This window comes from Tinamus guttatus, unplaced genomic scaffold (assembly GCF_059628265.1).
Source record: "Tinamus guttatus ecotype Peru unplaced genomic scaffold, ASM5962826v1 Tinamus_guttatus_pri_ptg001345l, whole genome shotgun sequence".
Classification (NCBI taxonomy): Eukaryota; Metazoa; Chordata; class Aves; order Tinamiformes; family Tinamidae; genus Tinamus; species Tinamus guttatus.
The window spans coordinates 1-18,071 of NW_028289879.1; the positions used below are offsets into that span (position 1 = coordinate 1).

General features: G+C 64.4%; 1 protein-coding gene across 1 annotated transcript in view; it reads left to right on the top strand.

The window, feature by feature from the left end:
- The first annotated feature begins 3,341 nt into the window (after positions 1–3,341).
- LOC104578513 (symplekin scaffold protein) overlaps positions 3,342–18,071 on the top strand; it is a 51,067-nt gene continuing 36,337 nt past the window's right edge. Inside the window, exons 1-9 of the mRNA XM_088539048.1 lie at positions 3,342–3,434; positions 4,501–4,566; positions 4,673–4,726; positions 6,420–6,493; positions 6,572–6,698; positions 6,788–7,037; positions 10,896–11,066; positions 14,625–14,864; positions 17,550–17,695. Of these exons, the coding sequence (XP_088395174.1) occupies positions 3,342–3,434; positions 4,501–4,566; positions 4,673–4,726; positions 6,420–6,493; positions 6,572–6,698; positions 6,788–7,037; positions 10,896–11,066; positions 14,625–14,864; positions 17,550–17,695 (1,221 nt within the window). The remainder of the gene's footprint in view (positions 3,435–4,500; positions 4,567–4,672; positions 4,727–6,419; positions 6,494–6,571; positions 6,699–6,787; positions 7,038–10,895; positions 11,067–14,624; positions 14,865–17,549; positions 17,696–18,071) is intronic.

Consider the following 18,071-nt stretch of genomic DNA (forward strand, 5'->3'; position numbering starts at 1 on the left):
GGCCCAGGCCCCGCCCCCTCGGGCCCAGGCCCCGCCCCCAGGACACAGGCCCCGCCCATTTCCCTTATTTGGGGCCCCGGGCCCTCCCCTTCTCCTGCTTTTGTTCTTTAAGCCCCGCCCCCGCAGTAATGGGCGGGGGGGGGACAGGACCCCGTGTCCCCCCCCCATGTCCCCAGCCCCACGTGACACCGCGGGGGGGGAGGGGGGGGACACATGTGGCCTGTGACACCCGCCCCCCCCCCCCCCGACCCTTCCCTGCCCCCACTCGTGTCCCGTGGGCTGGGGGGAGGGGGCGCCCCCCACGACCCCCCCCTTTGCACGAGGCCTTGGGAAAGTCTCTCTCGTAATTTTCTTTAATGAAAATGTTGTGGTTTTTGCTCTTCTTTTCCGGAATATATATTCCGCCCCCTTTCTGCAATAAACAGGTTTTTTTGCACAAATTGGAGCGTTTGTTGCACACGGCGGGGGGGGGGGTCCTTGTGGGGGCCGGAACTGTTGCGAGGGGCGGTTGGAGCACGGGGGGAGCCCGGAGCGGGCGGGACCGCGCGGGGCCTGCCGGGAGCTGTAGTTCCGCACCGCTGCGCATGCGCAAAACACCACTCCGGCCATGCCCCTTATGCGCATGCGCGCCGCCGTGACCGCTCCTCACCTGCGCATGTCTGGGAGAAGGGGGCGTGGCCTTCCCGCCCCGCCGCTTCCGCGGCGTGACGTCACGGCGCATGCGCCGGGGGCGCGCGGGCCGCCGAGCGCGCGGGCGGCCGTGACGGGGGATGGGGCGGCCCTCGTGGGCACCCGTAGGGGCCTATAGGGGCCTATAGGGACCCATAGGAACCCGTAGGAGCCTATAGGGACCCGTAGGGGCGTCGGGAGGGGGGTGAGTGGGCCCTGCGAGGCGGGAAGCCCCGCGGGGCGGCGGGAGCCCGGGCTCTCCGGGGGGGCGGCGGGGGCCTATAGGCTCCTATAGGCTCCTATAGGGGTCTGGGGGGCCCCGCGGGGCTCCGGGGCCGGGAAGGTCGGAACAGGCGAGACGGGGGGAACGGGTCTTTATAGGAGAGGGGAGGCCCTATAGGGCCTCTATAGGGTGCTGTATGGGGGAGGAGGAGGTTCTATAGGGCCCTATGGACAGGGAGGGAGGACCGGAGCTCTATGGGCTATAGGGGGAGGCAGGGGGGCTATAGGGGCCGGCTGGGGGGTGAGGACCCTATAGGCGACTGGAGCAGCTATAGGTGCCTCTATAGGGCCCTATACGTGGGCAAGGGGCTGGGTGGGACGTAGGGCTCCATAGGGCCTGGAGGAGCCTATAGGGGGTTCTATAGGAGCCTATAGGGGAGAGGCTGGGCTGGCAGCTCTAGAGGGGGATATATAGGGTATTTGGGGATCCTATAGACATATAAGGCATCTATATAGGAGCTGGCATAGGCAGGAGTATGGGGAGGGTGATATAGGGCCCTATAGGGGTCATGGTACGTGGGAGGAGGCTCCTATGGGGCCATATGGGACATCCCAGCCCTGTATGGAGGGGCCTGGGCTACCCACAGGGGGGCCTATAGCATAAGGGGGGTGACATATAGGGGACAGAAGGGCCCCGTATGCTGGGGGGGGCACTGAGGGGGTGGGGGCAGAGGGGTGGTATAGCGAGGGCCGTATAGATGGAGGAGGGGTGTATAGATGGGGGATGTATGGATGGTGGAGGGAATATATGGGTAGGGATATGGGTAGAAAAGGGGGTATAGAGCAAGAGAGTGATGTATAGATGGGGGATCTATAGGTGGAAAAATAGGAATGGAGAGGGGAACATATAGATGAGGATGTATGGATGGGGGGTGTTTAAATGGGGGCTGGGGATGGAGAAGGGGGTATGGATGGAAAGAGGGATGTATAGATGGTGGGATGTATAGATGGTGGGATGTATAGAGGGGATAGGGGTGGAAGGGGGATATGGATGTAGAAGGGAATGTGAAAGGAGAAGGGGATGTATAGACAGGATGTATAGATGGTGCAAGGTATAGTAGCAGGATGTATAGACGAGAGCTGTATAGAGACCATGTATAGGTGGTAGGATGTATAGACGCAGAATGTATAGGATGGGGGACGCGTGTGTGGGGAACGTATAGGCAGAATATATAGGTGGCGGTATGTATAGACAGGAGATGTGTAGATGGGGAAGTATAGATGGGGGAATGTATAGATGGGGGGATGAGGGTGGTATGGATGGGGGGATGTATGGATGGAGAGGGATAGGGATGGGCCCGTATGGATGGGCACGTATGGACGGGCCCCTATGGATGGGCACGTATGGATGGGCACGTATGGACGGCCCCTATGGATGGGCACGTATGGATGGGCACGTATGGATGGGCACGTATGGATGGGCCCCTATGGATGGGCACGTATGGATGGGCACGTATGGATGGGCCCCTATGGACGGGCCCCTGTGGATGGGCCCCTATGGATGGGCATGTATGGACGGCCCCTATGGATGGGCCCCTATGGATGGGCACGTATGGACGGGACCCTATGGATGGGCACATATGGACGGGACCCTATGGATGGGCACGTGTGGATGGGCCCCTATGGATGGGCACGTATGGATGGCCCCTATGGATGGGCACGTATGGATGGACACATATGGATGGGCACGTATGGACGGCCCCTATGGATGGGCCCCTATGGATGGGCACGTATGGATGGGCCCCTATGGATGGGCACATATGGATGGGCATGTATGGACGGCCCCTATGGATGGGCACGTATGGACGGGCCCCTATGGATGGGCACGTATGGATGGACATGTATGGACGGCCCCTATGGATGGGCACGTATGGACGGGCACGTATGGATGGACACGTATGGATGGGCCCCTATGGATGGACACGTATGGATGGGCCCGTATGGATGGACACATATGGATGGCCCGTATGGATGGGCACGTATGGATGGACATGTATGGACGGGCCCCTATGGATGGGCACGTATGGATGGGCACGTATGGACGGCCCCTATGGATGGACACATATGGATGGGCACGTATGGATGGGCCCCTATGGATGGACATGTATGGACGGGCCCCTATGGATGGACATGTATGGACGGCCCCTATGGATGGGCACGTATGGATGGGCACGTATGGACGGCCCCTATGGATGGACACATATGGATGGGCACGTATGGATGGGCCCCTATGGATGGACATGTATGGACGGGCCCCTATGGATGGGCCCCTATGGATGGGCACGTATGGATGGGCCCCTATGGATGGACATGTATGGACGGGCCCCTATGGATGGGCCCCTATGGATGGGCACGTATGGACGGCCCCTATGGATGCCGTAGGGGCAGCCATGGCGGCCGAGGGCGCCCGCACCAGCGTCGCCTCCCAGTTCTTCGCCGAGGACGAGGCCGGCGCCGCCGACGGCTCCAGCACGTCGGAGCGGGTGCGCGCGGCGCTCCGGAGCGCGGGATGGGAGCGGGAACGGGAGCGGGAGCGGGAGCGGGATCGGGATCGGGAGCGGGATCGGGAACGGGATTGGCGGCCCGGTGGGATCCCAGCGGCCTCCACCCGGGCTGGATCCCTGGGATTTGGGATCGGGATCCCGGCGGCCTCCCGGATCCGGCGGCTTCTGCCTGGGTGGAATCCCTGGGATTTGGGATCAGGATCCCTGGGATTTGGGATCGGGATCCCGGCGGCCTCCTAGATCTGGCGGCCTCCACCCGGGTGGAATCCCTGGGATTTGCGATTGGGATCCTGGCGGCCTCCCGAATCCAGCAGCCTCCAGCCGGGTGGGATCCCTGGGATTTGGGATCAGGATCCCAGCGGTCTCCTGGATCTGGCAGCTTCCACCCGGGTGGGATCCCTGGGATTGGAATCCCAATGACCTCCTGGATCCGGCAGCCTCCGCCCGTGCTGGATCCCTGGGATTCGGGATTGGGATCCCGGTGGCCTCCCGGATCCAGCGGCCTCCACTAGGGCTGGATCCCGGAGGGATCGGCCTTGGGGCCACCCTGTCCCTGTAGGAATTGTCCTTGGGGCCACCCTGTCCCTGGCCACAGGGTGACGCGGTGACGCCTGCGGGTGACACAGTGATGCCCGCACAGTGACACGGTGACACCCTTGGGGTGATGCGGTGACACCGACACGGTGACGTGACACCCATGGGTGACGTGGTGACACCCTCGGGGTGACACGGTGACACCCGTGGGTGACGCAGTGACACCCTCGGGGTGATGTGACACCGATGCGGTGACATGGTGACATCCTCAGGGTGACGTGGTGACACCCTCGGGGTGACACGGTGATGCCCTCAGGGTGACGCGGTGACACCCTCAGGGTGACACGGTGACACCCTCGGGGTGATGTGACACCAATGCGGTGACGCCCGCAGGTGACATGGTAACACCCTCGGGGTGACACAGTGATGCCCTTGGGGTGATGTGGTGACACCCTTAGGGTGATGCGGTGACACCCGTGGGTGACGCGGTGACACCCGCGTGTCCCCGCAGGTCGTGGAGCTCCTCAACCAGGCCGCCCTCATCAGCAACGACTCCAAGATCAACGTCCTCAAGCAGGTGACAGCCCCGTCCCCGCGCTGGGGACGGCGGTGGCCGGGGCGGGAGGGGGTGGCACTTGTCCCCGAGGCCACCGCGGGCTGTCCCCAGCGCCTGTCCCCTGCAGGTGCAGGAGCTCATCATCAACAAGGACCCCACGCTGCTGGACAACTTCCTGGACGTGAGCGCTGCCACCGTGTCCCCAAGTGTCCCCAAGTGTCCCCAAGTGTACCCCCGGGTGTCCTCAGGCATCCCCAAGTGTCCTCAGGCATCCCCAAGGTGTCCCCAGGTGTCCCCAAGTGTCCTCAGGGATCCCCAAGGTGTCCCCAAGTGTCTCCCCAAATGTTCCCCGGTGTCCCCAAGTGTCCCCTCCCAAATGTCCTCAGGCATCCCCAAGTGTCCCCAACGGTTCCCAGGTGTCCCCAGAGATCCTCAGGCATCCCCAAGTGTCCTCAGGTGTCCCCAAGTGTTCACAAGTGTCCCCAAGATGTCCCCAAATGTCCTCAGGCATCCCCAAGGTGTCCCCAACTGTTCCCAGGTGTCCCCAGAGATCCTCAGGTGTCCCCAAGTGTCCTCAGGTGTCCCCAAGTGTTCTCAAGTGTCCCCAAGATGTCCCCAAATGTCCTCAGGCATCCCCAAGGTGTCCCCGACTGTTCCCAGGTGTCCCCAGACATCCTCAGGTGTCCCCAAGTTTCCTCAGGTGTCCCCAAGTGTCTCCCCAAATGTCCCCCGGTGTCCCCAAGTGCTCTCAGGCATCCCCAAGTGTCCCCAAGTGCTCCCAGTTGTCCCCAGACATCCTCAGGTGTCCCCAAGTGTCCCCAAGCTTCTTTAAGTGTCTTCAGGTGTCCCCAAGTGTCTTTGGGTGTCCCCAAGTGTCCCCAACTGTGTCCTTAGGCATCCTCAGATGTGCTGAAGCCTCCCCAATGTCCTCAAGTGTCACCAGGTGTCCTCAAAGTGTTGCCAAGTGTCTCCAGGGTGTCCCCAAGTGTCTCTCCAAGTGTCCTAGGGTGTCCCCAAGTGTTCCCAGGTGTCCCCAGCCATCCCCAAAGTGTCCCCAAGTATCCCCAAGTGTCTTCAGGTGTCCCCAAGTGTCCCCAGGCATTCCCAGGGTGTCCCCAAGTGTCCCCAAGTATCCCCAAGTATCCTTGGGTGTTCCCAAGTGTCCCCAAGACATCCCCAAGTGTCCCCAAGTGTCCTCGGGTGTCCCTAAGCATCTCCGAGTGTCCTCAGGTGTCCCCCAAGTGTCCCCAGGCATCCCCAAGGTGTCCCGAAGTGCCCTCTGATGTCCCCAAGGTGTCCCCAAGTGTCCCCAGGCACCCCCAAGTGTCCTTGGGTATCCCCAAGGTGTCCCCAAGTATTCCCAGGCATCCTAACAGTGTCCCCAAGTGTCCTCTGGTGTCCCCAAGGTGTCCCCAAGTGTCCTTGGATGTCTCCCAAGTGTCCCCAGGGCATCCCAAAGGTGTCTCCCAAGTGTCCCCAGGGCATCCCCAAGTGTCCCCAGGGCATCCCCAAGGTGTCCCCAAATGTCCTCAGATGTCCCCAAGGCATCCCCAAGGTGTCCCCAAGGCATCCCCAAGTGTCCTTGGGCGTCCCCAAGTGTCCTCGGGTGTCCCCAAGGTGTCCCCCAGGTGTCCCCAAGGTGTCCCCAAGGCATCCCCAAGGCATCCCCAAGTGTCCTCGGGTGTCCCCAAGGTGTCCCCCAGGTGTCCCCAAGGCATCCCCAAGCTGTCCCCAAGGCATCCCCAAATGTCCCCAAGGCATCCCCAAGTGTCCCCAAGGCGTCCCCAAGTGTCCCCAGGGCGTCCCCAAGGTGTCCCCCAGGTGTCCCCAAGGTGTCCCCCAGGTGTCCCCAAGGCGTCCCCCGCGTCCCGCAGGAGATCATCGCCTTCCAAGCGGACAAGTCCAGCGAGGTGCGCAAGTTCGTGGTGGGCTTCATCGAGGAGGCCTGGTGAGGAGCGCGTCCCACGCGCGCCACCGCGTCCCCAAGGCCGTCCCCGCGCGCGTCACCCTGTCCCCTCGTCCCCAGCAAGCGCGACATCGAGCTGCTCCTCAAGCTCATCGCCAACCTCAACATGCTCCTCAAGGACGACAACGTCAACGTGGTGAAGAAGGCCATCCTCACCATGACGCAGCTCTACAAGGTGGCCCTGCAGGTGAGCGGCGGGCGCCGCGGGTGACACGGTGACACGGCCGCGCGGTGACACGGCCACGCGGTGACGCGTCCCCTCCGCTGTCCCCGCAGTGGATGGTGAAGTCCAAGGCCATCAGCGAGCTGCAGGAGGCCTGTTGGGAGATGGTGTCGGCCATGGCGGGGGACATCCTGCTGCTGCTGGACTCGGACAACGACGGCGTGCGCACGCACGCCATCAAGTTCGTGGAGGGCCTCATTGTCACCCTGTCCCCGCGCGTGGCCGACTCGGACGTCCCCAAGCGCCACGAGAACGACATCAGCCTGGAGCGCGTCCCCAAGGACCACCCCTACATTAAGTACAGTGCGTTGGGGACGCCGGGGGACACCTGGGGGACACGAGGACGCCTGGGGGATCACAGGGGCACCTGGGGGAACATGGGGGCACCTGGGGGACATGGGGACACCTGGGGGGACACAGGGACACCTAGAGGACATGGGGACGCCTGGGGGAACATGGGGACGCCTGGGGGGACATGAGGACACCTGGGGGGACATGGGGACACCTGGGGGGACATGGGGACACGTGGGGGAACACAGGGACACCTAAGGGAACATGGGGACACCTGAGGGGACATGAGGACACCTGGGGAGACACGGGGACGCCTGGGGGGACATGGGGACACCTGGGGGGACATGGGGACGCCTGGGGGTACATGGGGACACTTTGTGGTACACAGGGACACCTGGGGGACATGGGGATACCTGGGGGACATGGGGATACCTGGGGAGACACGAGGACGCCTGGGGAGACATGGGGACGCCTGGGGGGACATGGGGACACTTTGTGGTACACTTGGGGGACACGAGGATGCCTGGGGGAACATGGGGGGACATGGGGGGACATGGGGACACCTGGGGCAGCATAGGGACAGCTGGGGGGACATGGGGACGCCAGAGGGAACATGGGGACACTTTGTGGTACACAGGGACACCTGGGGACACGAGGACACTTAGGGGGACATGGGGACACCTGGGGGAACACAGAGACACCTGGGGGACATGGGGACGCCTGGGGGAGCATGGGGACACCTGGGGGGACATGGGGACGCCTGGGGGGACATGGGGACACTTTGTGGTACACAGGGACACCTGGGGGACATGAGGATACCTGGGGGACATGGGGATACCTGGGGGACTTGGGGACACCTAAGGGAACATGGGGACACCTGAGGGGACATGGGGACACTTTGTGGTACACTTGGGGAACACGAGGATGCCTGGGGGAACATGGGGGGACATGGGGGGACATGGGGACACCTAGGGCAGCATAGGGACAGCTGGGGGGACATGGGGACGCCAGAGGGAACATGGGGACACTTTGTGGTACACAGGGACACCTGGGGACACGAGGACACTTAGGGGGACATGGGGACACCTGGGGGAACACAGAGACACCTGGGGGACATGGGGACGCCTGGGGGGACATGGGGACGCCTGGGGGAGCATGGGGACAGCTGGGGGGACATGAGGACGCCAGAGGGAACATGGGGACACTTTGTGGAACACGGGGACACCTGGGAGACATGGGGACACGGGAACACTTGGGGGACATGGGGACACTTTGTGGTACACAGGGATGTGGGAGGACATGGGGACACTTGGGACATGGGGACACTTTGGGGCACAGAGACACATGGGAGGACATGGGGACACTTGGGGGACAGTTGGGGGACATGCAGACACTTGGGGGGGGCACCAGGACACTTGTGGGGACACGAGGACACTTGGAGGGACACGGGGACACCTGGGGACACATGGGGACATGCTGACAGCCCCGTGTCCCCAGTGGCACTGGAGCAGCTCCTGCGCTTCATGGTGCACCCGGCCATCTCCAGCATCAACCTGACGGGGACACGGGGGGACACGGGGACACCTTGGGGACATGGGGACACCTGGGGACACACGGGGACACCAGGGGACACATGGGGACATGCTGATGGCCCCGTGTCCCCAGTGGTGCTGGAGCAGCTCCTGCGCTTCATGGTGCACCCGGCCATCTCCAGCATCAACCTGACAGGGACACGGGGGGACACAGGGACACAGGGGGGACACGGGGACACCAGGGGACACTTGGGGACACCAGGGGACACCTGGGGACACTTGGGGACATGCTGACGGCGCCATGTCCCCAGTGGTGCTGGAGCAGCTCCTGCGCTTCATGGTGCACCCGGCCATCTCCAGCATCAACCTGACGGGGACATGGAGGGACACAGGGACACAGGGGGGGCACGGGGACACCTGGGGACACTCGGGGACACTTGGGGACACGCTGACAGCCCCGTGTCCCCAGTGGCGCTGGAGCAGCTCCTGCGCTTCATGGTGCACCCGGCCATCTCCAGCATCAACCTGACGGGGACACGGGGGGACACAGGGACACGGGGGGGACACGGGGACACCAGGGGACACCTGGGGACACTTGGGGACACGCTGACAGCCCCGTGTCCCCAGTGGCACTGGAGCAGCTCCTGCGCTTCATGGTGCACCCGGCCATCTCCAGCATCAACCTGACGGGGACACGGGGGGACACGGGGACACCTGGGGGACATGGGGACACCTGGGGACACTCGGGGACACCTGGGGACACTTGGGGACACGCTGACAGCCCCGTGTCCCCAGCGGCGCTGGAGCAGCTGCTGCGCTTCATGGTGCACCCGGCCATCTCCAGCATCAACCTGACGGGGACACGGGGGAACATGGGGACACCTGGGGGACATGGGGACACCTGGGGACACTCGGGGACACCTGGGGTCACTTGGGGACATGCTGACAGCCCCGTGTCCCCAGTGGTGCTGGAGCAGCTGCTGCGCTTCATGGTGCACCCGGCCATCTCCAGCATCAACCTGACGGGGACACGGGGGAACATGGGGACACAGGGACACGGGGACACCAGGGGACACTTGGGGACATGCTGATGGCCCCATGTCCCCAGTGGTGCTGGAGCAGCTCCTGCGCTTCATGGTGCACCTGGCCATCTCCAGCATCAACCTGACGGGGACACGGGGGAACATGGGGACACAGGGACACGGGGGGGACACGGGGACACCAGGGGACACTTGGGGACACCAGGGGACACCTGGGGACACTTGGGAACATGCTGACGGCCCCATGTCCCCAGTGGCACTGGAGCAGCTCCTGCGCTTCATGGTGCACCTGGCCATCTCCAGCATCAACCTGACGGGGACACGGAGGGACATGGGGACACGGGGGGGACACGGGGACACCAGGGGACACTTGGGGACACCAGGGGACACCTGGGGACACTTGGGGACATGCTGACGGCGCCATGTCCCCAGTGGCGCTGGAGCAGCTCCTGTGCTTCATGGTGCACCCGGCCATCTCCAGCATCAACCTGACAGGGACACGGGGGGACACGGGGACACAGGGACACGGGGGGGGACACGGGGACACCAGGGGACACTTGGGGACACTTGGGGACACGCTGACAGCCCCGTGTCCCCAGTGGCGCTGGAGCAGCTCCTGCGCTTCATGGTGCACCCGGCCATCTCCAGCATCAACCTGACGGGGACACGGAGGGACATGGGGACACGGGGGGGACACGGGGACACCAGGGGACACTTGGGGACACCTGGGGACACTTGGGGACACGCTGACAGCCCTGTGTCCCCAGCGGCGCTGGAGCAGCTCCTGTGCTTCATGGTGCACGCGGCCATCTCCAGCATCAACCTGACGGGGACACGGGGGAACATGGGGACACAGGGACACGGGGGGGACACGGGGACACCAGGGGACACCAGGGGACACTTGGGGACACTTGGGGACACGCTGACAGCCCCGTGTCCCCAGCGGCGCTGGAGCAGCTCCTGCGCTTCATGGTGCACACGGCCATCTCCAGCATCAACCTGACGGGGACATGGGGGGACACGGGGACACCTGGGGGACATGGGGACACCTGGGGACACTCGGGGACACCTGGGGACACTTGGGGACATGCTGACAGCCCCGTGTCCCCAGTGGCGCTGGAGCAGCTCCTGCGCTTCATGGTGCACCCGGCCATCTCCAGCATCAACCTGACGGGGACACGGAGGGACATGGGGACACGGGGGGACACAGGGACACCTGGGGACACTTGGGGACACTTGGGGACACCAGGGGACACCTGGGGACACTTGGGGACATGCTGACGGCCCTGTCCCCGCAGCGGCGCTGTGGGAGGAGGGCCGCGCGGCGCTGGAGCAGCTCCTGCGCTTCATGGTGCACCCGGCCATCTCCAGCATCAACCTGACGGCCGCGCTGGGCGCCTTGGCCTCCATCGCCCGCCAGCGGCCCATGTTCATGGCCGAGGTCATCCAGGCCTACGAGACGCTGCACGGTAACGCGGGGACACGGGGACAGCGCGGGGACAGGGACAGGGACAGTGTGGGGATGGGACGGGATAGGGACAGCCCCATGGTCCACGTGGCCTGGGTGGCCCTGTCCTAGCAACCACCTCCCAGCCAGTCCCGACATCCGGGTGTCCCGGATCTCCATGATCCAGCCCCAAGATCCAGGTGTCCCAGATCCCCATGATCCAGCCCCAAGATCCAGGTGTCCCAGATCTCCATGATCCAGCCCCAAAATCCAGCCCCAAGATCCAGGTGTCCCAGATCTCCATGATCCAGCCCCAAAATCCAGCCCCAAGATCCAGGTGTCCCAAATCCCCATGATCCAGCCCCAAATCCAGCCCCAAGATCTGGGTGTCCTGCATCTCTGTGACCCCCCACACGTCCAGATGAGGACCCGGGTGTCCCAGATCTCCATGATCCAGCCCCAAGATCCGGGTGTCCCAAATCCCCATGATCCAGCCCCAAAATCCAGCCCCAAGATCTGGGTGTCCCAGATCTCCATGATCCAGCCCCAAGATCCGGGTGTCCCAAATCCCCATGATCCACCTCCAAAATCCAGCCGCAAGATCCGGGTGTCCCAAATCCCCATGATCCAGCCCCAAGATCCAGCCCCAAGATCCAGGTGTCCCAGATCTCCATGACCCCCCACCCATCCACATGAGAACCCAGGTGTCCTGGATCTCCATGATCCAGCACCTGCTTCCCATCCAGCCCCAAGATCCAGCTCCAAGATCCAGGTTTCCCGGATCTCCAAGATCCAGCCCCGAGATCCGAGTGTCCCAAATCCCCATGATCCAGCCCCAAAATCCAGCCCCAAGATCCAAGTGTCCCAGATCTCCATGATCCAGCAGCCACTTCCCATCCATCCCCAAGATCCAGCCCCAAAATCCGGGTGTCCTGAATCTCCATTATCCAACCCTGAGATCCAGGTGTCCCGGATCTCCATGATCCAACCCCAAAATCCAGCCCCAAGATCCAGGTGTCCCAGATCTCCATGATCCAGCCCCAAAATCCAGCCCCAAGATCCGGGTATCCCAGATCTCCATGATCCAGCAGCCACTTCCCATCCAGCCCCAAGATCCAGCCACAAAATCTGGGTGTCCTGGATCTCCATTATCCAACCCTGAGATCCAGGTGTCCCGGATCTCCATGATCCAGCCCCAAAATCCAGCCCCAAGATCCGGGTGTCCCAGATTTCCATGATCCAGCCCCAAGATCCGGGTGTCCCGGATCTCCATGACCCCCCACCCATCCACATGAGAACCCGGGTGTCCCTGATCTCCATGATCCAGCACCTGCTTCCCATCCAGCCCCAAGATCCAGCCCCAAGATCCAGCCCCAAGATCCAGCCCCAAGATCCAGCTCCAAGATCCAGGTTTCCCGGATCTCCAAGATCCAGCCCCGAGATCCGAGTGTCCCAAATCCCCATGATCCAGCCCCGAAATCCAGCCCCAAGATCCAAGTGTCCCAGATCTCCATGATCCAGCAGCCACTTCCCATCCAGCCCCAAGATCCAGCCACAAGATACGGGTGTCCTGGATCTCCATGATCCAGCCCCAAAATCCAGCCCCAAGATCCGGGTGTCCTGGATCTCTGTGACCCTCCACACGTCCAGATGAGGACCCGGGTGTCCCAAATCCCCGTGATCCAGCCCCAAGATCCGGGTGTCCCGGATCTCCATGATCCAGCAGCCACTTCCCATCCAGCCCCAAGATCCGGGTATCCCAGATCTCCATGATCCAGCAGCCACTTCCCATCCATCCCCAAGATCCAGCCCCAAAATCCGGGTGTCCTGAATCTCCATGATCCAACCCTGAGATCCAGGTGTCCCGGATCTCCATGATCCAGCCCCAAAATCCAGCCCCAAGATCTGGGTGTCCCAAATCCCCATGATCCAGCCCCAAGATCCAGGTGTCCTGGATCTCCGTGATCCAGCACCCACTTCCCATCCAGCCCCAAGATCCAGCTCCAAGATCTGGGTGTCCCAAATCCCCATGATGCAGCCCCAAGATCCGGGTGTCCCAGATCTCCATGATCCAGCCCCAAAATCCAGCCCCAAGATCCGGGTGTCCTGGATCTCTGTGACCCCCCACACGTCCAGATGAGGACCCGGGTGTCCCAAATCCCCATGATCCAGCCCCAAGATCCAGGTGTCCCAGATCTCCATGATCCAGCCCCAAAATCCAGCCCCAAGATCTGGGTGTCCCAAATCCCCATGATCCAGCCCCAAGATCCAGGTGTCCCAGATCTCCATGATCCAGCCCCAAAATCCAGCCCCAAGATCTGGGTGTCCCAAATCCCCATGATCCAGCCCCCAAATCCGGGTGTCCCGGATCTCCATGACCCCCTCCCATCCAGATGAGGACCCGGGTGTCCTGGATCTTCATGATCCAACCCTGAGATCCGGGTGTCCCGGATCTCCGTGATCCAACACCCGCTTTCCATCCAGCCCCAAGATCTGGGTGTCCCAGATTTCCATGATCCAGCCCCAAGATTCGGGTGTCCCGGATCTCCGTGACCCCCTGCCTGTCCAGATGAGGACCCGGGTGTCCTGGATCTCCATGATCCAGCACCCGCTTCCCATCCAGTCCCAAGATCCAGCTCCAAGATCTGGGTGTCCCAAATCCCCATGATCCAGCCCCAAAATCCAGCCCCAAGATCTGGGTGTCCCAAATCCCCATGATCCAGCCCCAAAATCCAGCCCCAAGATCCAGGTGACGCAGATCTCCACGACCCCCCACCCATCCACATGAGAACCCGGGTGTCCCTGATCTCCATGATCCAGCACCTGCTTCCCATCCGGCCCCAAGATCCAGCTCCAAGATCCAGGTTTCCCGGATCTCCGAGATCCAGCCCCGAGATCCGAGTGTCCCAAATCCCCATGATCCAGCCCAGAAATCCAGCCCCAAGATCCAAGTGTCCCAGATCTCCATGATCCAGCAGCCACTTCCCATCCATCCCCAAGATCCAGCCCCAAGATCCGGGTGTCCTGGATCTCTGTGACCCCCCACACGTCCAGATGAGGACCCGGGTGTCCCAAATCCCCATGATCCAGCCCCAAGATCCGGGTGTCCCGGATCTCCATGATCCAGCACCCACTTCCCATCCAGCCCCAAGATCCGGGTATCCCAGATCTCCATGATCCAGCAGCCACTTCCCATCCATCCCCAAGATCCAGCCACAAAATCCGGGTGTCCTGGATCACCATGATCCAACCCTGAGATCCAGGTGTCCCGGATCTCCATGATCCAGCCCCAAAATCCAGCCCCAAGATCCGGGTATCCCAGATTTCCATGATCCAGCCCCAAGATCCGGGTGTCCTGGATCTCCGTGACCCCCCACACGTCCAGATGAGGACCCAGGTGTCCCAGATCTCCATGATTCAGCCCCAAGATCCGGGTGTCCTGGATCCCCACGATCCAACCCTGAGATCCGCCTGTCCCGGATCCCCACGACCCCCTCTGCCCTCCCCGGCGCGGCCGCGGGGCCCCGGCGTCCGGGCGGGCCCCGGCGTCCGGGCGCCCACGTGCCGCCTCCCCCCGTAGCCAACCTGCCGCCCACGCTGGCCAAGTCGCAGGTGAGCAGCGTGCGCAAGAACCTCAAGCTGCACCTGCTGAGCGTCCTGCGGCACCCGGCCTCCGGAGACTTCCAGCCTCAGATCACCACCCTCCTCGTGGACCTGGGCACGCAGCAGGCCGAGATCGCCCGCAGCCTCCCCAGCCCGCGCGACGGCCGCAAGCGGCCCCGCGACGAGCCCGACGCCGCCCTCAAGAAGATGAAGATCGGTGAGGGGCGGCCTCCGCGCGCTCGGGCCTCCCTGTGCTTGGGCCTCCCCACGCTCGGGCCTCCTGCTGGTCTCCCTGTGCTCGGGCCTCCTGCCGGCCTCCTTGTGCTCGGGCCTCCCCATGCTCCGGCCTCCCACCAGCCTCTCTGTGCTTGGGCCTCCCCACGCTCGGGCCTCCCGTCGGCCTCCCCGTGCTCGGGCCTCCTGCTGGTCTCCCTGTGCTTGGGCTTCCCCACGCTCGGGCCTCCTGCTGGTCTCCCTGTGCTCGGGCCTCCCCATGCTCCGGCCTCCCGCCAGCCTCCCTGTCCTCGGGCCACCCCATGCTCGAGCCTCCCCATGTTCTGGCCTCCCGCCAGCCTCCCTGTGCTCGGGCCTCCCCACGCTCGGGCCTCCCGTCGGCCTCCCCGTGCTCGGGCCTCCTGCTGGTCTCCCTGTGCTTGGGCCTCCCCACGCTCGGGCCTCCTGCTGGTCTCCCTGTGCTTGGGCCTCCTGCTGGTCTCCCTGTGCTCGGGCCTCCCCATGCTCCGGCCTCCCGCCAGCCTCTCTGTGCTCGGGCCTCCCCACGCTCGGGCCTCCCGTCGGCCTCCCCGTGCTCGGGCCTCCTGCTGGTCTCCCTGTGCTTGGGCCTCCCCACGCTCGGGCCTCCTGCTGGTCTCCCTGTGCTTGGGCCTCCTGCTGGTCTCCCTGTGCTCGGGCCTCCCCATGCTCCGGCCTCCCGCCAGCCTCCCTGTGCTTGGGCCTCCCCACGCTCAGCCCTCCTGCTGGTCTCCCTGTGCTCGGGCCTCCTGCCGGCCTCCTTGTGCTCAGGCCTCCCCACGCTCGGGCCTCCCGCCAGCCTCCCTGTGCTTGGGCCTCCCCACGCTCGGGCCTCCCGTCGGCCTCCCCGTGCTCGGGCCTCCCGCCAGCCTCCCTGTGCTTGGGCCTCCCCACACTTGGGCCTTCTGCTGGTCTCCCTGTGCTCAGGCCTCCCTGCGCTCGGGCCTCCCGCCAGCCTCCCTGTGCTTGGGCCTCCCCACGCTCGGGCCTCCTGCTGGTCTCCCTGTGCTCAGGCCTCCCCACACTTGGGCCTCCCACCAGCCTCCCTGTCCTCAGGCCACCCCATGCTCGAGCCTCCCCATGCTCTGGCCTCCCGCCAGCCTCCCTGTGCTTAGGCCTCCCGCCAGCCTCCCTGTGCTTGGGCCTCCCCGCGCTTGGGTCTCCTGCTGGTCTCCCTGTGCTCGGGCCTCCTGCCGGCCTCCTTGTGCTCGGGCCTCCCCATGCTCCGGCCTCCCGCCAGCCTCCCTGTGCTTGGGCCTCCCCACGCTCGAGCCTCCTGCTGGTCTCCCTGTGCTCGGGCCTCCCCACACTTGGGTCTCCCACTGGCCTCCCTGTGCTCGGGTCTCCCTGTGCTCAGGCTTCCACTGGCCTCCCCACGCTCCGGCCTCCCCATGCTCCAGCCTCCCACCGGCCTCCTTGTGCTTGGGCCACCCCGTGCTCAGGCCTCCTGTTGGTCTCCCTCCACTCGGGCCTCCCGCCGGCCTCCCCGCGCTTGGGCCTTCCTGCACTCAGGCTTCCCCGTGCTTGGGCCTCCCAGTGGCCTCCCTGTGCTCGGGCCTCCCCGCGCTCGAGCTTCCTGCTGGTCTCTCTGTGCTCGGGCCTCTCCACGCTCAGGCCACTCGCCGGCCTCCCTGTGCTCGGGCCTCCCCATGCTCGGGTCTCCCTGCGCTTGGGCCTCGTTCTGGTCTCCCCGCGCTCGGGCCTCCCCATGCTCAGGCGTCCCCTGGCCTCCCCATGCCCACTCCTCCTCACGCTTGTGCCTCCCCGCTCTCGGGCCTCCACCGGCCTCCACGTGCTCAGACCTCCCCCTTCTTGTGGCTCCATCGGCCTCCACGCGCTTGGGTCTACCCCCAACCTCCACTGCCCTGAGGTTCTCAGGTCCCCGCTGGCCTCCCCCATCGTGAGGTCCTCAGGCCTCCTGGTTCCCAGGGCCTCGCAGTTGGTTCCAGGCCTCCATGGTTGGTTCCAGGCCTCTGTGGTTGGTTCCAGGTCTCCATGGTTGGTTCTGGGCCTCCATGGTTGGTTCCGGGGCTCCACGGTTCTGGGCCTCCGTGGTTGGATCCAGGCCTCCACGGTTGGTTCTGGGCCTCCGTGGTTGGATCCAGGCCTCCACGGTTGGTTCTGGGCCTCCATGGTTGGTTCCGGGCCTCCGTGGTTCGTTCTGGGGCTCCATGGTTGGTTCCGGGCCTCCGTGGTTGGTTCCGGGGCTCCACGGTTTGTTCCGGGCCTCCATGGTTGGTTCCGGGCATCCACGGTTGGTTCCGGGCCTCCATGGTTGGTTCCGGGGCTCCACGGTTTGTTCCAGGCCTCCATGGTTGGTTCTGGGCCTCCATGGTTGGTTCCAGGCCTCCATGGTTGGTTCCGGGCCTCCGTGGTTCGTTCTGGGCCTCCATGGCTGGTTCCGGGCCTCCATGGTTGGTTCTGGGCCTCCATGGTTGGTTCCGGGCCTCCGTGGTTGGTTCTGGGCCTCCACGGTTGGTTCCGGGCCTCCATGGTTGGATCGGGGCCTCCATAGCGGGTTCTGGGCCTCTGTGGCCTCCTCCACCCCGAGCTCCTCGCGGTCGGCTGGGGACAGCGCGGGGCCCCCTGGGGACACCCGGTGGCCGAGTGGAGCCACCAGGGTCCCCCCGCGGGGTGTCCCCCGCCACAGAGCCCCCCCTGGGCGAGGACGACGAGGACAAGGACGCGGAGGCGGCGGCGGCGGCGGCCAAGGCCCCCGGCGGCCCCCACTCGGACACGGACGTCACGGCCGAGTTCCTGCAGCCCCTGCTGAGCCCCGAGAACGTCGCCAACCTGGTGAAGGGGGGGACAAGGGGACGCGGTGGGGACACCGCGAGGCCAACCCTGGGGACAGGGGACCCTGGGGCCACCCCCACATTGGAGGCCGCCATGAAGCCAACCCTGGGGACAGGGGACACTGGGGACAGGGGACCCCAGGGACATCCCCATGTTGGAGGCCACCACGAAGCCAACCCTGGGGACAGGGGATACTGGGGACAGGGGACACTGGGGACAGGGGACCCCAGGGATGCTCCCCCCATTGGAGGCCACCATGAACCCAACCCTGGGGACAGGGGACACTGGGGACAGGGGACCCCGGGGACACCCCCATGAACCCAACCCTGGGGACAGGGGACACTGGGGACAGGGGACACTGGGGCCACCCCCACAT